At 38.5% G+C, this 25,456-nt stretch overlaps 1 protein-coding gene across 8 annotated transcripts in view; it reads right to left on the bottom strand.

Annotated features, from left to right (window-relative positions):
* The window catches only part of MAP2 (microtubule associated protein 2), a 288,028-nt gene that overhangs the window by 23,478 nt on the left and 239,094 nt on the right, over positions 1-25,456 (bottom strand). For 3 of the 8 annotated variants that reach the window (XM_055345233.1, XM_055345234.1, XM_055345235.1), the window contains 7 exons: positions 13,228-16,938; positions 12,838-13,044; positions 12,532-12,666; positions 9,581-9,642; positions 4,395-4,568; positions 3,302-3,449; positions 100-440 (listed from right to left, as the gene is read on the bottom strand). In XM_055345233.1, the coding sequence (XP_055201208.1) occupies positions 100-440; positions 3,302-3,449; positions 4,395-4,568; positions 9,581-9,642; positions 12,532-12,666; positions 12,838-13,044; positions 13,228-16,938 (4,778 nt within the window). The remainder of the gene's footprint in view (positions 1-99; positions 441-3,301; positions 3,450-4,394; positions 4,569-9,580; positions 9,643-12,531; positions 12,667-12,837; positions 13,045-13,227; positions 16,939-25,456) is intronic. The other 5 variants (XM_055345239.1, XM_055345240.1, XM_055345241.1 and 2 more) reach the window with 2 other exon arrangements.

Raw genomic sequence — 25,456 nt, 5'->3', positions numbered from 1 at the left:
TTTACTGTAAGAACTCTTTGTTTATAATATGAGGAAGGCATTCTAGTCATAAGTGGGATTCTACTTCTGGCAGCAAGTATGGGTTCATGTAATTCTTACCTGCCCCCCTTTAGGCTGGTATTTGATGTTGTCTGTCGATCCAATTTTGGATTTGACATTCTTCAGGTCTGGCAGTGGTTGGTTAATAAGCCGAAGCTGCTTGGGAGTAGCAGGAGATTTTGGAGGAGTACGTATGATGGCAACTTTCTTCTCACTGGGCACCAAGATGGCAGATTTGGGGGTTCCTGGTGTGTGAGGGGTCCTGGGATAGCTAGGGGTTCCAGGAGTGCCTGGGGTACGTGAAGAATAGCTTGGTGGGGTGCCAGGAGTGATGGCAGTTGATCCAGGGGTAGTGGGTGTAGAAGTGCCACTTTTTCCTGCTCTGCGAATTGGCTCTGACCCTGTATTAACAAACAGAAGAAAACCAAACCAAAACCACAACATCAGAAAATTCTCCTCAAGACATGCTTTTCCCTCAGATAATACATTAACTTTCTGAAGAGTTTAGAATATTTATGGATTACAATGCTAGAAAAGCTGAAAGTAAAAAAAAAAAAAGCTGAAAGTCTCTCTTTTTTAGACTTATAACTTGGTGACATTTTTTTGAACATACATTGCTATCAATGCAAAGAAGTGGGGTTTTCTTGATTTATTTTTACTTCTCATTATGAAGCGTCAGAGGTTTTTCATACTTGTGTATGGAAAGTTAAGGCATGCGGATCTGCTGTAAGTTGGCAAAAGAGTCTGAGCTTCGTGTTCTATGTGGGCTAGTATTTACTCCAGATTTCTTTGAATGATATGTGGATCACTTGCTCTTTTGTGCAATAAGATCATTCCAAGATTCAGGTAGATATACAACCTACAACTGTGTATTGACAGCAATAATTTTGACCTGTGTATAAAATCATTTACTGAATTGTATTTCAATGTTACTCCTTCAGCTTATATTGAGGAGTGCTGTGAGTTGCAAATGTGTTTACTAAAAGGGATGCAATTATGTCAGACATTATTCTATAGTATCATGTATTTCCTTTATATGGAAATTGGTCTCAGTGCTTAATACCAAAAAATATCTATTTCTCTTCTTAGAAAAAAAAATTGGATGTTTTAACATAGTCACAGTGAAGCTTGTACCTGATTGTTTTCTCCTATACTTTCCTTGCTAGTTTGCAGCTTGGAGTCAAATCAATACCACCCTTACCACTACTGTCAATGATACAGGCTATTGTGGGACACATTTCTTTGCCTCAACTTGGACCTTAGGGTCATTTTATTATTTAACTCCTTTCTTTCATTTTCTCATACTATGTTTCTTTCATATTAACTTTTTAACTATGTGTTTGAATGCCATTTCAAATACTTTTTTGAAAGCATAATGCTATAAATGAGACTTATACCACCTTGATTTCAAAGCACTTTTGTGAGTACTAAACATTTGATGACCAAACATAGTAGTTAGAGGCGCTCTTATTATTCCAAATTTAAGAATGAGGACACTAAAGCTCATTTATCCAGATGATACTAAATTCTAAGCCAGACATGGCTTCTTAGCTCAATTAGCTTCTTAGCTCTTAAAATCTTTTCACTTAAAATAACATATTGATTTTAATAACAGAACACTTATTTACATTGTTTACATACATTATTCAAATTCCTTCACTTTTTTTGTTGCTTTATGGGAAGGGCATGAATTTTATTTTTTATTACTAAGTATGTATACTTTGTAAAATAAAAAATTCTAGAAATTTTATAGAGGATAAAGGTATAACTCATTAACTTTTAAATCAATGAAGTGAAAGGGATCTTTGAGTCATCTAATACAACTGGTCATCAGTGTGGAAAGTTCTTCCTGAGAAAGGGGATAATTAATCTTTGCTAAAATAATTACAAGGAGTGAGCTCAAGAGAGCTCCGTAGATAATTATTATCTACAGGTGATGTCTATTTACCCATTGGTCTGGGTTCAGCCTTCTGGAGAAAGGATCATTTTACATCTTTCGGTGAACAGTTTGCATGTATCAAGTGAAAGTTACCCTGTGTCCTTTTTTTTTTAAAAAAAATTTTTTATTTATTTATGATAGTCACACAGAGAGAGAGAGAGAGAGAGAGAGAGAGAGAGAGAGAGAGAGGCAGAGATACAGGCAGAGGGAGAAGCAGGCTCCATGCACCAGGAGCTCGACGTGGGATTCGATCCCGGGTCTCCAGGATCGCGCCCTGGGCCAAAGGCAGGCGCCAAACCGCTGCGCCACCCAGGGATCCCTCCTTTTGGTTTTTTAACGTAAGGGCAAATGATAGGTAGATTTCTCAACTGACCATATGAAATGGGATATAACAAGGCTAATGTGATAAATTAGTGTGCACTCTATGACTTTTATTGCTTTCCACAAAAATGACATTTCAAGACCAGAATGATATAGCCATATTCAATTGGTTCTTGGTGGCCAGGTTATGAAATTATCAGTGAGCTAAAAACCAAATTCAACCACTGTCTATCTTAGTAGAATTGAACAAGTTACCCTCTTTTTCCTTATCAGTAGATTTAATGAGATTATTAATACCAAGCCATCAGCATTGTTAATTAAATTCAGTGAAAACTGTGTCTTAAGATTTTAGTATCTCTATGTACTCCATAAGTGGTAGCTATTTTTCTTGTAATAGAAACATATTTATGAAAATAATTTGAATCCATGCTTTAACTAGATAATCCTGGTAGTACCAAAACACACAAGTGGGTAATGATTGGAACATTTTTATATTTTTTATTTAGACTGTGATAACTGCCAACCAGTTCACCATGGGCCATCAATCAAAAGAAACTGAAACTATTACACCAAACATGTTATATTTACACCCTCACTGGAATGCAAACTTTTAACAAATTGAATAGAATCCTAGGTTTTGAATATTGACTTCCTAGTTAGATGTTAGGACTTGGAATCCTAAGAAAGGTTAATATATATATATATATATATATATATATATATATATATATATATATATATATATTTTTTTTTTTTTTTAAATTCCTGACTCAGTTTTCTCTATTGATTACTTCTTTGTAGCTACTCATTTTCCACAACAATCATTTTAACTCACACAGGTAGGTGTTCTGGATCCATCCACAGTGTGGAGTTTCTGATTCTTTGAAGAAATAGAATCTGTTTCCAGTGTATGTTTTCTTTGGAAGATGTAAAATATAGACACATAATAAGCTTTATGCCACTTAAAGGATTAAGAAGGACCGCAAATCAAAATAAACCTACTGGTAGTCCGCCGTGCTGAGGAGGAGATGGAACTGTTGAGAGAGAAGGAATTCTCATCTCTGTCTCCTGATACACCTCGACGAGGAGGGAGGATGGAGGAGGGTCTGGGCAGAGAAGAACGTTTTTCTGGGCTCTTGGTTACTCCATCCTGATTGGGGAAAAAACACATTGGGTTCTTGTGCACCTTCAATTATACAAAGTGATTATATTGCTCATTTTTCCTCCTGTGCTGATAGCTAAATTTCTTTTAACACATACTACTGATTTCATATATTTATAAGCATTTCTACTTTGAAACTTTGACTTCATTTTTGCCTAGAAGTGTTATAAACATATATTATTCTGGAGTTAGTGCTAACAATGGATCATAAAATTCAAATTCTAACTAATAAATGGGTAAAATGAATTTACTAAGGTAATCTCCAGTAAATTAATAATTTTACTTAAAAAAATCTTCATTAGCATGATAACTTATTAATCAGAAATGACTGCCAAAGGGCATTCCATGCATACCAGTTAACAATGACCACTGTCATATATTGTGCATTTATGTAACTGGAATTCTAAGTACTTTACATCCATTTATGATTTAATTCTTGCCACAAAATACTATCTGCATTTTATAGCCAAGAAAACAAGTCGATTCAGTTTATGTAATTTTTTCAATATCACCATTCATAGGTAGCAGAGGCAATATTAAATCCTGATGTGTCTGATTGAGCCCAAATGGTATATTATATTATATGTAATTTGTCATTATTAGATTATACAATATTATAGATTATATACTATGTATAATATGTATTTATTATATATTATGTGTAATATCATATATATTTTATTTTATTGGTTTGTATTTAAAATTTTACAAGATATCAAATAAATTAATAATGGACAGTATACCTAGAAAAAGACTTTTTAAAAACTGGTTAAGTATTAATAACTATTGGGACTTTTGTTTTTAAGAGGGTCAAATGCTTATATGTCAAATATTTTAGAGTTTAGTCTTTGTTTTTATATATTTACTGAATCATGTCTCATAAACCCTGAAATTATATTCTTTTCTGAACCTTCAATTGACCTGCTGCCTTACCTTGTTCCCTGATTCTGAGTATGGCAAACGGTCTGTGGAGCCTGCTGAGGAGGAGGGCTGTATTGAAAAACTGTCAGAAAATGTAGCCCTTTGAGACGTACTAGGGCAAGCAGAGCTGCATCTTGGGGACTTTGAGCTACCCTGTAAGGCAGGAATCTTTGACAAAGTAGAATTCTAGCCATGAAAGAAAACAAACAAAAGCACAAAATAAACCAAACTATGAAGTAAAAAGAAAATAAAAAATGTATAAACATATAAGAAATTAAATACCTACTTTGAATAAGACCACATGATCAATGGTTATAATCAATGATAGAAATGTATATTTATGTGAGAGCAAGAAATTTTCATTGAGCAACTCATTTCCAACTGGAACTTAAGAATACTTATATATGAGACTATAGATCAAAATATTCTTCATGAATTGTACATATAAATTCTGATTAATCTCTAAGTCTTCCAATGATAAAGTATTTGGAAAATATCTTGAGAGTCTGTTGGAATTGTTCCTTTAATAAATACACCCTTTAAGGCATATTTATAATCAATATCTTGATCGCATTTCAAGGACTTTAGAACAAGGTATATTTAAGGCCTTAGAAAATACTTTCTTAAAGTTGAGAAAATGAGTTTTCAGATATCTGCATTGATTTCATCAGAAAATTATGGATTTTATATAAAATTAGTTCATTTTATGAGTAAAATGTACACCGGGGGCCAAAGCATACCATAGAATTAATAACGTTTTTATGCATAGACTACAGTTTGTATAATGTGTTTTAAATGCTAAAAATGAAAGTTAGCACTAAAAATATTGCCCATAAAAACCACAGGGCTTAGTTTCCAGGTGTTGGTAGTCCCTGGAGAGATATTTGGCAAGTGAAAATCAGTGGGTTGGATGTCCAGCTTTTGGAAGCAGCTTGTGCTGGCATGCCACATGTCTCACGGGGGACTTTGTTAAAAATACAGAAAGGTATGATGAAGCCAAGGAGATTCTGTCTTCAATAACTAATATGATTTAGCTGTATAAAAATAACAGTTGAAATTGACAGTTTTATCTTAAGTTTTTAGTTCCACAGGCACTTTATCAGGGGAAGACACATTAACAGACTGCAAACATCACTTCTGGCTTGACAAACCCAGAGTCTTGAGTGGGCAGCGTGCCTGGGTCAACCCAAGTCTTTCTTTTCTGATTGATGCTACCCACAAATTTCAAAAGTGATACGGGAAAGAAAAAATGGAATAATTGGATTACCTTGAATTATGAAACATAACTACTAATCCTGCATTCAAAACAAAAAACAAAACAAAAAATACACAACAAATGAAATGAAGGATCATAGATCAGGTTCACAATAAAGATCAATTGAAAAATCAGACAGAATTGTTCTAATGGATGTACTGAAAGTCACAGATAATAATAGTCTTGGGGTTTTAGGAAATTTTTAGGAAGAGGATGAGGTGATGAGGGAAGAAAAAGAAGTTAAATGAGAAAAAGAAAGAATGGTGGCCTAGTCTCTCTTCTTCAGAAAGGTAAGATAGATATTTATAAGGAAAAAAATTAGGTTTTTTGGTCAGAAGATGTATATGATTTCTTTCCTAAGTGTAAGCATTGAATGCCAATTCCCATTGAGTTACTTGAAGACCAAGGGACTTGAAAATTTCCTGAATAGTTTTTAAACAAACAAAACAAATGAGCAAAGGGGGTGGGGAGATAGAGAGAGAGATAGAGAGAGAGAGAGAAACCAAGAAGCAGGCTCTTAACTATAGAGAACAAATTGATGGTTATCAGAGGGGAGGTGGGTGGGAAGGATGGGTTAAATAGATGCGGGGGATTAAGAACTGCACTGCTGTGATGAGCACTGGGCGTTGGATGGAAGTGTTGAATCATTGTATTGTACACCTGAAACTAATATTACACTGTATGTTAACTAACTGGAATTAAAAACCAAAAAAAAAAAAAAGTTAAAGAAAAAAAGCTTTTCTAGACAATGTCCACTTGAAAATGCTTTTTTTTCATGGGAGGAAGCTGACTTACTTTCTATATCTGCTCCTAAAGACTTCTACCTTTCAAATAATAACTACACTTACTATCACTATTTATTGAATAAATACTATGTTCTAGGCATCCTACAGTATACTGTTTTATAATTAACCATATTTAATTTTTGTAACTACTTAGGAGATAGGAATTGTTTTTCTCCTCCTTAATTTTTGGAAAATTTAGACCTAGGGAGAGGAAGATCATATAATTAATAAATGTTCAAAACCTGGACCTGGTCTGCTTTATAAGCCTGCCTTTAACCACCACAACTCGCTAGTTCCCTATCAGAAACAAAAGGTAAAGAGACAGAAATCTTGAAGTTATAGTATTTTCAAGTCCAATATTTACCAAAGCAATACATGGATTCTACAGGTTGCCATCTGTTCAGGAATATGTCTGAAAACATTATATAAAAATCAATTTTTTAAAAAAACATAAAGTCCCTTAGGCTCAAAATCATATAAGAAGTGTGGCAGTCACTGGAAATGAATTTCTATTTTTCACAATAAATAAAAATAAATGAAAAGCAGAAGGCTAAAATCTTACTAGGTTTTACTTCTAAATCCTTTTTTAATATTTATGTTTATATTTCTTAATTTAAATTCAATTAATTAACATATAGTATATTAGTTTCAGAGGTAGAGGCCAGTAATTCATCAGTCTTATATAACAACCCAGTGCTCATTACATCAGGTGTCCTCCTCAATGTCCATCACCCAGTTATCCCATCACTCCCACCCCTCCCCCCTCTAGCAACCCTCAGTTTCCTATGATAAAGAGTCTCTTATGGTTTGTCTCCTCTTCTGATTTCGTCTTGTCTTTTTTTTTTTTTTTAATTTTTATTTATTTATGATAGTCACACAGAGAGAGAGGGAGAGAGAGGCAGAGACACAGGCAGAGGGAGAAGCAGGCTCCATGCACCGGGAGCCCGACGTGGGATTCGATCCCGGGTCTCCAGGATCGCGCCCTGGGCCAAAGGCAGGCGCTAAACCGCTGCGCCACCCAGGGATCCCTCGTCTTGTCTTTTTACCTCCCTTCCCCTATGCTCCATTTTGTTTCTTAAATTCCACATGAGTGAAATCATATGATAATTGTCTTACTCTGATTGCATTATTTCACTTAGCATAATACCCTCCAGTTCCATCATCGTCGTTACAAATGACAAGATTTCATTTTTTGATGACTAATATTCCATTGTGTATAAACCATTGTGTGTGTGTGTGTGTATATATATATATATATATATATATACACACACATATACAGAGAGAGAGAGAGAGAACAAATTGATGTTCTCTCTCTCTATATATACCATACCTTATCCATTAATCTGTTGATGGACATCTGGGCTCTTTCATAGTTTGGCTATTGTGGCCATTGCTGCTATAAACACTGGGGTGCAAGTGCTCCTTTGGATCACTACATTTGTATCTTTAGAATAGATACCTAGTACTGCAATTGCTGGGTCATAGGGTAGCTCTATTTCCTACTTTTTGAGGAAATTCCATACTGAGTGGCTGCATCAGCTGGCATTAAAATGTTATTAGTTTTTAGAATGCTAAACAAAGAGTTGTGATTTACATGTCATACACCATGTCTAAACCCCAGAACACTGTGATATGCTACTAGTTAATATCATTCAAACTATTTGTTGTAATTTTGGGATTTCTTTAGTAGTCTTTTTTTTAAGATTTTATTTTATTTTTTTAAAGATTTTTTAATTTATTTATTCATGAAAGACACAGAAAGAGAGAGAGAGGCAGAGATACAGGCAGAGGGGGAAGCAGGCTCCATGCAGGGAGCCCGATGTGGGACTCGATCCTGGGTCTCCAGGATCAGGCCCTGGGCTGAAGCCGGTGTTAAACTGCTGAGCCACCTGGGCTGCCCTTTTTTAATATTTTATTTTGAAGTAATCTCCATACTCAATGTGGGGCTTGAACTCACAACCCCAAGATCAAGAACTGATCCACCAACTGAGCCAGCCAGATGCCCCTCTTTAGTAGCCTTTTAATTTTTTTCCCTTTCAATCAGAAAGAAGTAAAATACTTCATGTTGGCTGTGGTCTTTTGGAAGTTCAAAAGATAATGGTTAATCACATAACAAGTAAAAAAAAGAAATATTAAAGATTTATAAACATATGAAGTTAAACATCATTAATTCAATCAAATTCAAACATTTTACTTCCATAACTTGGCAAATATAGAAAAAGCATAGGAATATCTAGTAATAATAATAATGAACATGGTCACTTGTATACAGCATATAATAGTAGAACACTTCTGGAGGACAACTTGATAACGTGTAGCAAAAACTTTAAATGTGGACTTTCTTCTTGAAACAGTAATTTCAGTATTAGGAAATTATCCCAAGGAAAAGCATATGGATGCATCCACTGATTAAGCCAAAAAGATTTCTACAGTACTACTGTTAAAATGGCAATAAAAATAGTTTAAAAGTCAAATAAGACAGAATTGATAAAGTATATCACTATAAATAAATAAAAAACAATGCAATGTGGTCATTAAAGTGATATACAAGAATGTTTCATGACAGGGAAATGTGTTTATAAAAAAACTGATGCTGTGTTTCCATTTTTATTATTAAGCCTTTAACTGTGTGGAGAAAATAAAGATTTTACATCAAAATGGTAACTCTAGTTTTCTTTAGATAATCTATGATACATTTTTACTAATCTATGTTGTTTAACTTTCTCATACTCTTATTTTGTAACAACAATAATGAAAATATATTATCAAATATAGTTTGGTGTTGATTATAATAATTTATCTAGGTTCTATGAAAAACAAATAAATTGAGCTCCCGGATTTTTGCCAGATTATCATGCTGTTTTTTTCCGTCTTACTAAAAAAGAGGCAGTTTACGTTCCCAGCTCTGCCCTCACCAACTGCTATCCCATGTCATTCCAGAAGACATTGAAACATGCCTAAATGCTACCAAGAATCATTCTGGGTGAGTGAACAATTTAAAATGACATTTAAGAGTAAACATCTGAAGTTTAACTTAGATCTAAAGGTTTTTGTTTTGTTTTGTTTTTTAACTTAGATCTAAAGTTACTGAGATGTTGCCACCAATACCAAAGGGAACTTCAAGTGAAGAACAAGGAAAAAATTATTTTACTCACAGAGACTTTGTCCTTCGCCTGTTTAAATACACTGGAAGCCTGAGTTGATTCACCACCTGTTGCTGTCAAAAAAAGAAGACATAAACAACCCCAAACTTAGTGGCTGAAGACTGCAAAAATGCATTTTTCAATATCTTTTGAATACTCAATTGTGTCAACAGACTAATGCAAAGCAAAACTTTGCTTATTTCGAGATTCAAATCCAGTAACTGAAGAAACCGGAATAAGAACATTCTAGCATGTGGCTCCTACTATAGTGTGTGCTAATTAATATAAGCCAGTGTTTACCAAAGCACAGGTAAGCACATCAAGTAATTTCCTATTGGTTACCAAGCTACCTTTAAATACTGTTACTACATGAGCGTAGATCCTTTAGAACAAAAGTCACAGAACAATAATCCAAATGCCATAGTGTTTAAGAAAAGGGGGAGGAGTGACTGATTTTTAGGGTTGGCATGATATTAAAGAGTGTTCATGGAGAATCCCAAGCCCTCTTTTTGTAGCCAATAGCATACCTACAGTTATTTCTACATTTCATATTCCAAACCGTCATGACCAGCCAACCCCTTTCCCTCTGCATCCCTTCATTTCACAATATGAATGACACACTTGTTTGACGTGAAACGTGCCACATGAGAAATAGCTTGTCAAAGAAAGAAAACACGAGAGAAATTTTAAGTTCAGTAATATAGAACTTGTTCTACACATGCACTTCCTGTATGAAATTATTACCACATCTGTTACTGTTGTTTCTCTTGCTGCTGTTTTATACCTCTGGTTTCAATTTTAAACTCCACTATCTCCAGCACATTTTCTGTTGATGACTTACCTGACTTAACTCGAATATGTCTCGTGATTGAAAACAATCCTTTGTGTTTTGGAAAAAAAAATTATCCCTATTTAAAAATTGTGCTTAGAAAATGAAAGGCACAAGCTTGTGTAGTTTCCTCCTCCTTGGTTTTCTTTCATAAGAGAGAAAACCCTGGGCTGGGGGTGGGGGGCAGGGGGTGAGAGGGAGCTTATGCTTATGAGCACTCTGAATGAGTTTCCAAAAGGTTTCTATGTCACATGCAGCTCTGACATAAATATAACTGTCTACAAGATGCTCTATGCTATTTAGGACTGGATGGATAGTAAGATTATTCAAGATTCTGGAGTGATTTTTTTTTTTTAAAGAAGTAGTGCAAATGATGCTTTCCCAATATTTCTGTAATATTTCTTAAATTTCTGTGACATAGTTTCCTTTTAGCCAATGACATCCATGTTTGGTGTATGCTTTCTGCCTGAGTATCTTAATATTTGAACAGACTAAGGGAAGATCCTAATTAGTCCAAAGATCTTAAATTTCCTTTAATGAACGAGTTAAATAGGCAATTCACTCTCAGTGTGGTAAATCAAATACCAATGACATGTCACACATTTCACCAAACCATTTGATGTTTTCTCTAAAATTCCACAATCCTGATATATACTTTCATTCTCTAATACATGATATAGGATTTTTATGCCCAAATCAAGAGTCTGCCTCTCCAAGCATTTGTCTAATTAGAACTAAAATTCCAATTTTAATGCAGATGAATTAAGATCTGATATAAGAATTGGAGATGTCATATTAATTTCTAACCGAGAAACACTCTTCATCCTGAACTTTTATCATCAAGGTTTCTGTATAATTCATGAGGTTTACACTTTCAAATACTGCCTTAAAGATTAGTTCTTGGAGGAAAGCTCATGAGATGATTCCCATATGAAGAACACAAATATAAAATACTTGGAATTTTATTGACTATCATAAAACCATCAATTACCTTGATTTTCTTTTTCTTACAAAGGTTAATGCTGCTCTTAACCTTTAAAGCCATCCGAAGGTTTATATAAAGGCACTTCTAATATAAAATGTAAAGGTAAATATTCCTTTCTCATTTAGCAATCTGATATTTTACTTTGTAGCCTGCAAGTGTGCTACTTAATAAATGCTAAAATAAAATGTATTGAAAATTAAGATTATCCTAGGATAATTATACATTTAATGCAAATACTTTGCACTGAAGTTTAGAAATAGAGTTTGCATTATAGATATTTGTATGAGTTTTTATTGTGATTTGTAGCAAGTTTCTCTCTTTCACTTCACCACTTTTTTAAGGAGTTAAAAACAAGTATATTTGAAGAAGACAGAAAAAAAAATAAGAAGGTAGCAAAATTGAAATACACCTAAGTTCCAAGAAATTCGGGGGGAAGGAGTTTTATCTAAGAATGCGGAGTACTAAATTATATAGGAAAATTAGCAGTTTGAATCCAACACATTTAAGAAGATCCCAATGACAGAATGTCAGTGAAGAGATGTAGTACAGTGAATTGAAAGCCTTGCTAATTTTGGGTACAAGGAATAAAATCTGATGGGATGACCAGACAATTTCCTTTTTTTTTTCTTTCATCCAAAGCAAAGTAATTTTGCAATCACAGTTTTATCCCGGATTTGCTTTTCATTTTCAATCTTGAAATCACTATCCATCCTTGGCAAAATCATCAACATCAGTAACAGATTTGGCAGTAACCATGTAGAAAATAGGACAAATATAGTATGGGTTTAAGCATGAGAGAGAGAAATAAGCAAAATAATGAGAATGCATACCACGGTTATATTCATCGTCATCGTCTAACCAAACACAGAATGAAAAGAGGAATCCCCAGAACGTGACACTAGAGCACAATGCCAAGATAAAAATCACTGCTAAGTCTGAGCATGACAAAGAAACAGATGGTCATGACCTCTTCTGCAGGGAGGGAAAAAAAAAAAGAATAATGATACAAGACACTTAATAGCGAAATTGTTCATGACTGCTAAGATTCTTGGAAGAAAAACAAAATGAAGAAGCCGCTACAGGAATGAGATAAAAAAAAAAAAAAACATGTCTATGTTTGCCAGCCACATTGCAGAACTGAAGAGTCACCTGTGGTTTTCCGCTTAACACAGGAGAGATGAGTTGGTCTAGTATATTTGATAGCAGGTTTTAAAATGAATTTCCTGGAGGGAGAGTGGGCCTGAACTTCTGTTTTTTTAGCAAGTTCAGCCTTCTTATAAACTGCTACGAATAAAGAAAACACAAAAAAAGCATACCATCAGGAGAAAATACACACTTGGAGCAAAACCGAACGACATTTCATAAATAATTAGTTACCACTGTTAGGAAGTTTCTTCTACAAAAGAGTAACAATGAATTCAAAAACATTTTTAAAGAAGTTATTGTGAAATGAACCTTTTTTCCTTCTCACTTCATCTCTGGAGACTGTGCTAGGTTCCTTTTTAGCTATTTTTCTTTCAGGAGTGGAAATTCTGCCTCTCCCGGTTTTAAAAGGCTTTTCTTTTCTATGTTTCTCGAGAGATGGTCTCCGAGCTTCCTTTTCAGCTTTCTCCTCTTTAGGAATAGTTTCTAACTGTTCTGTCATGATGCTCCTATCATCATCTGCGGATCAAAGCAAACCATGACAACAACAACAACAACGAAAGCATTAGTAACAGACGTACAAGATCCTTCATATATTTAACAAAAGGCAGAACAGAGATAAAGGGACATTTTTAAAGTGTTTAAAATGAAAAAGAAATCGTTTTATTTGGAAGTAGAAAATTAAAAAAAAATAATGCACACCTTGAGTGTCCACCCAGAGGCTGTCAGCATCCATGATGGAATCATCAATGGTGGTCTCATCTTTGTAATCGTCATAGGTTTCTGTCTTATATTCTGAGAGTGCAACCTCCTCTCTCTCTGGGGAAGCTGGAGCCTCCGGGGAGCCATCCCTGGGCTCGGCCTGGGCTTCGGCGGCCTCATCGACGTGGAGCTCTTTGAGGTGGAGTTCTTCTCCGGCGCGGGGAGCCGGTCTCCTCTCCACCTCGGGCTGCTCTAGGGCTGCAAAGCGCACGCTGTGGGCGCCTGACTCCCCTTCGTCGGTGGTGGTTTGCACCACGGTGATAAAATCATCCTCGATGGTTACCACGGACTCGATCACCCCTTTGTGCTCGCCAGGGCAGGTCTCCACAAATTCCTCCCTGACCCCGGGAACGCCCAGGTCGGTGATCTGAAGGGTGTCAGAGCGGAAGAGCAGCTTGTCGTACTCTCCCTGGGCCTCTATCTCGTCTTCCTCGCTCCGGGCCTCTGCGGGCTCGATGCCGGCGGCTTCGGGCACCTGCTCTGGGACATCGGAGGGTGTGACAGAGATATCTGGGGTCCCCTTGCTGTCCTCCTGTGGCTGCTGAATGAATTCCATCTGGACGTCGGCCCTCTCGTCCAGGGCCAGCTCGGCCTCTGAAACAGCAGGTGCACAGGGAATCTCCACGGACAATTTGATGGCAATTTCGTCTTGGATCAGAGAGGACTCTGGGGACGTTTCCTTCTTGCCCTCGTCGGCTTTCAAGGACTCCATGGTGAGGCTCTCGTGCTCGCCACTGGACTCGTAGGACTCCTCCTTGTCCACAGCCTCCTGGTGCACCAGGTCAGGCTTGGCCACCTTCTCCTTGATCTCTGTCTCGCTGGCCCGGGCGCCTTCCTTCACGGGGCCAAACTCGACACCCGGAGGCGCCAACGTGGAGGGGGCGAGATCCTGCCCGGCCTCGGGGGGGAGCTCCGTCTCCTGTCCCCCATCTAGGGTCAGCCCCGCGGCCATCTGCCCGAAGTCGCTGATGTGAACATCCACGTGACCCTGGTCGGCTTTCTTTGCGACAAAATCCAGTTCTGGTGCAGCTTTCCTGGAAGGTTCGACCTCCCCGACCTCTGGCACTGAGCTGAGCCCTTTCTCAGCTGCCTCTGCTGCAGGAGGGGATGCATCTTTTGCTGCGGTCGGGGGGTGCTCGGAGATTGCTCCTAATCCAGACGTTTCGGCCTTGTCGCTGGCCTCTTCCGCTGCTCTGGAGTGTTCCTTTGCATCAGCATGTTCTTCACTCTTTTCTAGGACAGTATCCAGCTTATCACTGGCTTTCCTGTCCTGCTCCGACTCCCTAGCCGGCCCCGGCTTGTCACCAGGGACATGCGGGGAGACCTCTTTCTCAGCCCCCAGCTCGTCTTTGACTCTGCCGGCAGCCGCCAGTTTTACTTCAATCAACGAGAGGTCCGTGGCAAGGTCTCTCCGCATCTTGTCATCGGGGCCTTCATAAAAGGACCCGCTGTCCCCGGACAGATTCTCGCTGTCTTGAACCGGCGACGGGAGCGGGACTGTGTACTTGTTGAACACACAGTAGCCCAGGTCTTCCAGCTGACTGTCTGTTTTAACCACGACGTGGTTCTCATCGGTGACAGGGGGCAGGCCCGTACTGCCCTCCTCAACCACAGTCTCCGATGGCACCGATTTCCTCCTGGCAACCTCGGCATCTGCGCTCACGGAAGCTAATCTGGACCTTGTGCCTGCCAGATCGAGCATCTCAGGCAGGTCAGGGGCCATGACGGTACCATTTTTGTAATAATCTTTGGCGAGGAAAGGGGACTCACACGATGGCTCAACTGGAGCATTTTCCTCTCCCGGAGCCTTATCCCCCTCTGGCTGTTCTTCCTCTTTGCTCTCTACCGGGAAACAAGGGGCCTTCTCCAGGGCAGGTGTGGTGGCTGGAAGGTAATCATCCCCTTCGTCCATACTTCCACTAGTGTTGGTCAGAATGTCAGAAGCCAGAGGAGAAAGATCATGTCCCCGACCAAAGTTAAATCCGAGGGCTATGGAATCCAGGCAAGACATGGGCAAATTGATCGACATGCTTCTTTGCTCTATTGCAGACCTCCCGCCAAGTCCTAGACTCCTGCTTAGCGTCAAGTCGTCCTTATTCTTACTGTGGAGATCCCTCTTCTCCCCATACACTTTTGGATCAATAGTAAACATTCTTTCTTGAGGAGAACTGGGTTCTTCGGGTAAATCGGTTGGATAACCCTGTGCAAGAGTGCTGTACCCTGCTTCTTGCGCTGCAGCACTGGGCTGGGGCTCTTTACCTGCCTGAAGTTCCTTGTCGCCGTTTTTACACACGGGAGATACGGTATCCAAAGACTCTAGGGCACTTTCTCTTGTGTCACTTAGTTCGTAGTAATCACTGCCCGGCTGGATGCTCTTTGTCACTTCTTCTTTCAAGGCAGATGTTTCGAAATACTTGGACATTCCTGACTTATCTTCATAAAATGGCATGTCAAGCTCAGCTGATGTTGCAGCCCCAGCCCCTTCAACCTTAGTATCTTTGTCCACAACTTTTTCTTCAAAAAGGTCCTGGGTTGCACTCTTTTCACTTGCTGCAGCTGGTTCGGTCACGACTTTCTCCAGGGTCGTGGAGGTCATGGCTGAATCGGTTACTGCTTGTTCCAAACTGACAGGGAATAATAATGCATCTGTGGTAGGCTCTTGGCCTTTCTGTTCTTCTTTTGAGAGGGCGTGCTCCATGCAGGGCTGAATGATGCCTGTTTCTCCATCTGTCAGTTTTGGGGGCTCACTGTCTTTTGGCATGGCTTCTTTGTCAGAAATGGTTGTTTTTTCTTCAAGCTTTGGCTGAGACTCCTTGTCAGTAGGTGTAGCTTCCTGCTCTTTTTTCTGTGCGCTCTCTGGCTTGATTGCCCCTTTTTCCTCTCCCAGAACTTTCTCTGGGACACCTTCCACAGTTGGAACGAGAGCATCTTTGGGTAAGGTGGTTGCCTCTGAGGCTGGTGCTTCTGCCACTTTGTCGGGTTTATCCTCAGGGGGCTCCTCAGCTTTAGAACTATCTTTGGCAGGTGCTGGGCCACTGGTTTCTTCCAGAAATTTTTTGTCATCTGGCTGTAAAAAGGCAGGGGCAAAGGGTGATGCTTCTGCAACAATTTCATTCTTCATGACATCTAAAGGAAGAGTGAAGCTTCCCGCCTGAAAGGGACTTGGCATGGGAGAATCAAACTGTTTCCCTTCCCATTTTGGAATGTCCTCAAATACATCTTTTCCCTTCATGGGTGTTAGGGGGCCAGGTGAGATGGGAGCAGCTAAACCCCACTCGTCCTTTTTTGCTTCTGTTGGCATTTCGATGAACCAGTCCTTTTGCTCTTTTGGAGTGGGGGGCTCTGCAGAGAGGCCAATACCAGGCACCACTAGGCTCGGTTCTGTCTTCTGTTTCATGTCTTCCAGCCCGGCACCAAGAGGCTGCCCAAACAGAGTGGGAGGTGCTCTTTCTTCTTCTGTGCCTTGCATGTCCTTTGTGTCAGGGGAAGTTGTAGTTGTCTCAGGCTGAGAAACTAAGGCAGCATGTTTGAGGTCTTCACCAGGCTTACTTTGTTTCTCTGACTCCTTGTCTTTCTTGTCTAATGGCTCAGCTGGAGAAGGAGTCAATTCCTGTTGATCATGGAACTCCATCTTCGAGGCTGGAAATAAACCTGAAGTAATTGGGTTGATTTTTAAACAGATAATAGGCAAGTGCTTTCAGGCAGTAAGCTTAAAATTATATTTTGAAATGACGAATGGTAGGGTAAGAAAACAAAACAAAACTATGGAACATGCAAGCATGCTACCCGTTTAAAAATCAACATGAAAATGTCAGGATCGAGATATATTTGTACTACTGCTGAAATGGACTCCTGTTGCGAATCAATGCATACAGGAATTGTGTATTTTGAATACTCTTTGCTCCTTTGTTTGGGTTCTCCTAAATAGTATGTAATGTGTACGGTAGTAGAAAAAAAATTCATGTGCCTTCTACATAAATGACAAATTAAGGAATATTGAATCAGTAATATTTAGATACAAAAATACTTTAAGGACTAAATATGAAAAACGGATGAATGTCCACTGAGCTTTTTCATTTGTGTTGTCATTTGAAAATGAACTGGCAGGCCAAGGGCAGAAGGCTAATTAATCCATAGTAAGTATTCATAGTTTCAATTAACTTGATTTACAAATGCCAGGACCAATTTTTTGAGCATTGAAAAGTTACTGGCATAATTTTTTAAGGAGTCATCTGAGATTAAATTTCAGGAATATAAATATTTGCTATTAACTTTATATGATATGACCTAAAAAATTGACAAGGCAATTTCTACCACAAATTCAAAATTCTTAATCCCGAATCATCAGTTGACCTTACGACAGATGTAAGAAAATCTGAATTATATTGTTAATACTGAGAGGTCATGTGAATACAAATTTTAAAAAGAGCCGATCTTTATAATATCTTTCTCTCCCTGGTCATGACCTTGTGATCGATGGTGAGGCACTAATTGAGGCTTCAGAGATACTTCATAGAAATTAAATGGCTCTTTATTTTTGTTTGTTCACCAATTCAAAAGGTTTCAGAGTCTCACTTGTGTTTTAAGGTTACAGGTATTTTGTTGTGGTCATTGGAGCTAAATGTAATTATCTGGAAAAAATTTGGGAAAAAATAATAAAATTCAGTCATCGCTCAAAGAGCAAGTGTATGGATCATCATTACCTTATATACTTGTGTGTCCTGTTGTAACAATAGAAAAGAAATACTTCATGAACTTCTAATAAAGGTTAGATGGATGAAAACTCAAGAGATATGATGATGGTCAAAGACGTTGGCTGCCATGGAGAGGAAATGGTATGAGAAGCATCAGCAGGAGCTTTTAGGAAAACCAAACCAGAATTCATCGAAGCATAAAAAATATAGCACATTGCGGTTGCAAACAAAAACAATTCTACCATTTAAGCCTCTATGTGCCAAAATCCGAGTCTACGATTTGAAAGAAAAGCATATGAATCGCTGTCCCAAAAACAAAAATAAAAATATACATGTATTAGCAATGTGGCTGGCAAACACTTGGAGATGGGAGGGGGGCGGACAAAAAGCTCACACAGCATCGTCAGCCTGGCTGCAAAGCGTATTGTATCATGGCAAAGTAAAACCAAGAATCAGCTGCAGCAGTGGAAGACCTAGCTGCCACACAGCACCTGTGCAAGCCACACTCTGCTCATTAAACCTACAACATCGGTCTCAGGATCATGAGAAGACCAAGCCATGGAATAGCATTGGAAAGGCATCAGGTTGGTAAGCTGCTGGAGAGATCATTTGCAACAGAACACATGCAAATCCTAGGAAAGACACACCTTCCCTGGCAGAGGAAGGGATTGTTACTTCTGGAGACACCTCGGTGACCTCTTTTACACTTTTCTCCTGTGGGGCCCCTGCTGGGGCACTCTCTTCAGGAGCTATGTGGGCCTCCACACTAGACTCCGCTGGGCCCTCACTGAGGCCCTGGGGTTGGTCTGAGGCCTTGGCAGCCCCGCACTCTTTCCCAGGAAGAGTGTCAGGTGTCTCTTCCTCAGCCATTGTTCCCTCTAGCGTTTCTTCTTCTTAGGGATGAAAAAGATGTTGACATCACGACCACAGAACAATACACGAAATGGCAGAAATACTATTCAAGGAACACTTTCAGCTCCATTACATCAACCTCACGAGAACCTCTTTTACCATTTGGATGAACAGATTAATATTCTAATGCAACGTGCATTATGTATTGCTTGGGAAATTATTCTATATAATCTGCTAATAATGATGCCTTTTACAGTCTCGTTAAAAGGCTATTTATTTTAAAACTTGAGAGCTGAAAGGGTTTTATTGCTCTATTACCCTTAGTGGAAATGGCAGTAAGTTGCACACATGTAGGAAGCTTGCTGGAAATAAGAGATGGTGCTGCTGGATAACAGATGGTTATGAAAAGACAGATGCATTGATGTACTGAAAGAAACCTTTAAATTTGCTAGACATGTGCTGTTTTCTCCAATGCAGTAAGCCCCTACATATGAATTTCTGATTACTTTATTTAAAACATGCAAACTTTAGTAAAGAATCTTTTGGAATAAAAAATACCCGGTTTCAAAATGAGAGCCATCAACTACCCTAACAGTTTTCATGGAACCCACCAACACTATCTTTAGTATTCAGAGGCAAAAGTATTTAGTATTTAAAGTATTAAATTGTATTTTGATATAATTTATGTATGTAATATTTTTAAGGCAAAAGACTTCCTCACTCAATTTATTTTATCTTCATTGCATTCCATGATATGGGAGACTATGAAAATTTCAAGGAGTAAGCAAAATATTTTGAAAAGCAAGGTCTGGGTAAAAGGTAATCTTACCATTGAAAAAAGTCTACCTCTGGGACACGGCTGTTACCATATTGCTTACACCCTTGAAATACCAATAATTAGTTCACATATAGTTCCCCTTGATCCTGAATAAGGAAATGTGCCCATTATCTGGAAAGTCTTATTGTGCAATTCAAAACCAAACCACCGAGATAACTGAATGGCAACCAAAATGCCAAAATATCTTCCCAAAGGATGTATATCACGTGGAAAAATGTTAACAATTAAAATGTAAAATGCACACTTATGAAGGCCATGAATTATCGTGTTCATTTGCTTCTCATTTTGCACTTCAAATGCCAGTAAAATAAATCCCATTTTATTGCTTAAGAAATTAGAGGGAAATATATAAGCTGTTTTATAGTTCTACAAATGAAAGTTTCTTATGAAACATTGTTTAAATGGCCTGGTGAGAAAGACTACAGATGGAAAGGAAAGGGATTTTCTTTTGTAAGAGATAATAAAACTCCTAGGCAAGGGATGGGGGAAGAAAAGACTGCTTCATCAATTCCCCCCCCCCCCCCACATTTAGCACTCAGGGACTTTCATTTTTGTCATTTAGTTACATAAGTAACATTTAAAAAATTCAAACTCCAAATTATTATTAAGGCCATTTTTGTAATTACAGATGAGACTTCTACTATAGCTGCTTTACTAATGTCACCCTCTTGGGTAAAGTCTAATCAAGTCAATCAATTTATTTTCCAAATCCATGTAACCTTTTGGCTTTCCATTTCCTCATTTTGTATAAATCATGTTTATTTCCACTACACTCGTTTCTCATTCGAAATTCCCCATCTTTTTCTTAATTGTTATTAAGTTTACACTATTAGAAGGACTTATTTTTTACCATGGGTTATATTTCTCTTTTAGAGTGTCTGAGCCATTGGTGCTCTTTGTTTTCCAAAGGATCCTTGAAGACGTTTATTATCATGAAATGTAGTTGGAAAGAATGAGTTTGTTCCCCATTGCCTTGGAACTATCTGCCCTTATGCTAAATATGGTCCTGTATGAAAATAAACTCTTCATGCACGCAAGTGCACTTTTCTCTATTTGAAAATAAGCTCTTCACCTCCACAAAATGTGTTTTGGCTCTATTTTTGTTTTCCTTTACAAAGCTACCTAGTTAGAAAGAGGTAAATTTCGGCCCACTGCCCTCATCACGGCCAGTTATATACACTAGGGTCTGTTAGCTTTATGAGGCTGGAATGACAAAGGTTTTGGATCACTGCTTTCACTTTAGCCCAGGTATATTGATGTGAGCCAATATTTATTCACCTGGGGGGAGCCTCTGTAGTTTCTGTAGATGATTAAATGATTTGGAGAAATATATTCATTCTGTAACATGCATTCTGCCCAACACAGATTCACGATCTTTCTCTTAAAGAGCTATCGTATTGATATGCTCCTAAAAATGGTTGATTCTATTTAAGTCTGGCCTTAGTAATATTCTGTATCCAAGGAGGAAAAAAACTATATAGTACATAGAGGGCTACATACAGAGTCCTCTTCTTCAGTTTGAGTTAAGAGGATATATTCTTCCCCCACTGATTTATTTTCAGGGAGCAGAAAGGAGTCATACTTTTACTGAACTCTTTGATTCCTTCCCCATCCCTTTCCCCTTTTTGGCATTCTTTTCAGAAGCGATTATATAGAAAAGAAAATACCCATATACCTCAAATGAGGTATTTGGCCAGACATCTAAACCATATAGGGACTTCACTTTCATATGGAAAAAACAGGCTCCTTTCCCTCCCACCCCACATCCGAAGGTACACTGAGTATGATGCATGTGGTCAAAGCTGCAGGCTGGGGAGGAGGAGCAAAAGGGGACCATGCTTGGTTCACCTTTCTCCTGGCCTAAGTGGGCCTCTGCACTCTGCGCTGGGACACTGGGGAGCACACTAGAGGTAGTCCATTGTGAGCTGAACAAAGGATGCTCATAGTACTCCTCATCGGAATTGGAAGGGTCATCATCAGGCACAGACACCGAGATGGAGGGGGCTAGGAGTCTACGCCTCTCCCCGCTGGTGGCAGGTTCGTGGCTGGGGAACCTGTGTAGAGGACCCACTTGATCCTCAGCCCCTTCATCTACAAACAGACACACAGGAAGAAACTGCAGGGAAAACTGGACAAGACAGACACAAGATCAGACGGACAAGACAAACACCTACACGAAGACATGACCGGTCACAGAGGTAGCACAGTGGGATGGAGGGGAATTAGCCAGACCAAGCAGATGGAGGATGGGAGGCAGTGAATGTTTCATGCATCAGTAGGCACTGAATTTACACTATCCCTTAGGTAACCTTGCCATTGATTTAAATAAATCAAAGGCACTAACACCCGTTACTGCGTAATACAAATTATCTATACACTCCCCTCCAACAAGTCAGAATAACCAAAACAAAAAACAAACCAAAAAACCCCCACTGAAATAGAAACAAAGCATTATAGTACAGATACATTATTTGGAAGAAATTCTTTCAAGTAGACTCTTTTCATGCTTCTGTCAATATATTTATAAGTTAAAAAAGAAGAAAGGCATTAGGACCTGATGCTTTACAATTATAAGGGAAAACAGTCCTGTATGAAGCACAACCTTAATTATCTAGGATGGTCACATAGTTAGCATTTTGGTTAATTTAAGTTTTTGTTAATGACTTTTACCAGAAAACCATTTTTAATTCCAGGCCGGTTAAAAAAAAAATCTACAGTAGTGCATTCTTCTTCTTGTTAAGGAGAGCACAGTAGCCTAGCTCTTTCTTTGGGTGCCAAAGACTAGGGGCATCCTCTCGAACACTGGTTTTCATGGTTTTAAGAGAGTCCCTAGGGATCCCTGGGTGGCACAGCGGTTTAGCGCCTGCCTTTAGCCCAGGCCGCGATCCTGGAGACCCAGGATCGAATCCCACGTCAGGCTCTCGGTGCATGGGGCCTGCTTCTCCCTCTGCCTATGTCTCTGCCTCTCTCTCTCTCTCTGTGTGACTATCATAAATAAATAAAAATTAAAAAAAAAGAGAGTCCCTAATAATATAAACTCATTTTCTTTTCTTTTTCTTCTGAAAGCTGAAAAGAGATACAATTACCTGACAATTATTTCTAAAGAGCTGGCTTCAGATTCACCAAGACTTTATTCTATGTGGTTTCATTTACACCTCTGGTTGTTTTTGTATTTCAAACCCTCGCTGCCTATTTCTCATTGAAATGCTAACATAAATACTCTCATTTCTGCCTTTCCAGTGTCTTGGCTTAGAAATCTGCCTTATTTAAATATATCTCCTTAAATACACAAGGGTAGGTAAGTCTGCTTAGCACTTGGATTCTGGTATATTTCAATGAGCTTTAAGGATGATGGCAGCAAACAATATTTGGCTTCTAATGTGGTACAGAAACTACATCTCGGGCCTATATAACAGGTTCCAGGATTTGCTAATCATTATGATTTATTTACTTATATTTAGAAATAATTTCCAAATTTCCTAACTTTCAATAATAAGAATTATTAAAATGTATTAAAAGTCTGTGTATCCAATTTTTATTTCTATCAAAATTTAAGCAGGCAGATTATAGCATTTATTTGAAAATGTACTGTATCGTTAGGGCAGTATCTTATTTTCAGCAACCAAGTGCTAACAACCTGAAATAAATTTGAAATTGTAAAGATATGAAAATAATATCTCGTAGAGGGAATACTTTTAATCTCTTGAGCACATTATTTACTGATTGTTCCATGCTATTTTTTCCTGGATGGCTGCTCAGAACTTTTTCAGCCATCATGCTTATTATATCATGGGATAGCAGAAGCCTAAAATTACATTTGATATTCTTAGTTCCAATTCCGCACGATTTCTTAGCTGAGCAGATAATTGGCTGAGATCTGTCCTACAACACTGGCTGAATCATAAGCCCTGGGCTTGTCACGTGTCCTAGTCATTCATATTTCCTCCAGGACTCCTTGAGTCTCTAAACGCTTCATATATGCAAGTTACTTCCAAAACTTCCAATATGCTCAACAGATTGCATAGACAATAAGTGAAAATGGCACATTTTTCTCTCTGCTGTGAAACACCTTCTGGGGAGTAGAGCCAACTACAGTATAAAACTAAAGAATTTGAAGCTGAGAGCTGGTAGTTTAAAGGCAATACTCCTTGGATGTTATAACCTTTTGAAGATTTTGACTTCCTATTTCTTGGAAGGAAAAGGCACTCATTTTTGAAAGTGCCAAAATGTGAAAACAGCACAGAGTCTTGCTTCTGATCTGTAATATTTCAAAGAAACAGTATTTTCTATCCTGAAAACTTTTACTCTAAACAGAGAATGAGAAAAAAGAGCAAAAAAAAAAACCCTTTAAGGGCTGCAGTGGAAAGGAGCTTCTTTGTAGTATTTGTATGGCACTGAGCCAAGCAACTTCAAAAGAATGTCTGGCAAAGCCCAGTCTTGGTACTATGAGCTGTGTGTGCTCCAACTCTCTGCTTAGAATCTCTGAGCCTGAAGTCCATCTCTATGCTCCAGGGATGTGTTAGGTAAGTTATACTAAGAGGATCACAGCTAGCTTGGTTCCAACAATAATGGCAGAAGAAACAGATCCTATTTGCTATTGAATCATGTATGGCATCTCAATGGGGGTGGTGGGATACACACTAATTATAAGTAATGAATTATTTATTTTGGTATGCTTTCCAAAAAAAGGAAATTGGTCTAGTACCTTGAACCAAAAAGAAATCTCTCATTGGAAGATCATTTCCCTTTCTTGACCCCACATTTAAGAACCCAGATAAGAGATGGCTTTAGGAACATGGTGGGGCTGTGATTGCAGGGCCTGAGATTTGAATTGGAATTCTGGATTACTAGCCACGAATCCAGGGGCATGAAGTGGAAGTGAATAATCATCTATCTCTCCAGGTTGCCGGGAGGGTTAAATGAGGAGATGTCTGAGAAAGTGCCAAGTACAATGCTGGACTCCACGTATGTTAGCATCTTTGTCTTCAATTTGTCTTCAGACAAATTGTTATGTACTTCTGCTTTCCATTCATTGGATACATCAAATCTAGACTTGAGAGATTTATTAAAAGTGAAATCACTTCATAAGTTAGCTTTGTTATTGAAGCCAGAATTCAATGTCATCCCTTTACACATGCTTTGGGGGACTCTGCTTTCACCACAAAATATTCTATTTTCATTTAATAAAGTGATATTTTAAAGGACAGGGTTGCTTTATGAACCTTGCACTTTGACATAGCTCTGTTGCATAATGATAACTTTTTAAAATGAAGCTTACCTGATTTCACTGGAGATATACATTTTCCCTAATTTATTTTCATACAATTTATTTCAGCATTTAACGAAACATTTTTTTGAGTTAAAAATAAATTTAGAAGGCTGGCCACATAGAAGCCAGCCTCGGTCTGTCAGTCCCCTTTGGAACCAATGAGTAGTCATTCTTCCGAGAGATGGAGTCTCTTGGGGGTATCGGGGACTCAGTGAATTTGCCTGTCCTGGCATTACTGCCTCTGCCCCCTGCCTGGGGCAACTGGCTCTACTTACATTGTTCTCCACTCTCTCTAAGCCCTTTCCTATCTGCAGGCTTTTGACTGAGGACTTCTTAGTTTGCCAACTGCATTTGCTCCCCAGAATGATATGGAGGGAAGAATGCTTTCAGATTCATGGCATCACTGACACAGGAAAACACTACCCTAGGATTCTGGAGTAAATCTAAGAGGGCAGAAAGCTTCCTTGTTCTATTTTCAGATGATTCCATTGTTCTTGCAGGGCTTCCAAATCCTAA

Source organism: Nyctereutes procyonoides, unplaced genomic scaffold (assembly GCF_905146905.1).
Source record: "Nyctereutes procyonoides isolate TBG_1078 unplaced genomic scaffold, NYPRO_anot_genome, whole genome shotgun sequence".
In the NCBI taxonomy this organism is placed as follows: Eukaryota; Metazoa; Chordata; class Mammalia; order Carnivora; family Canidae; genus Nyctereutes; species Nyctereutes procyonoides.
Note: the sequence above shows the minus strand (reverse complement) of the source record. Positions and strands in the feature narration are given on the sequence as shown.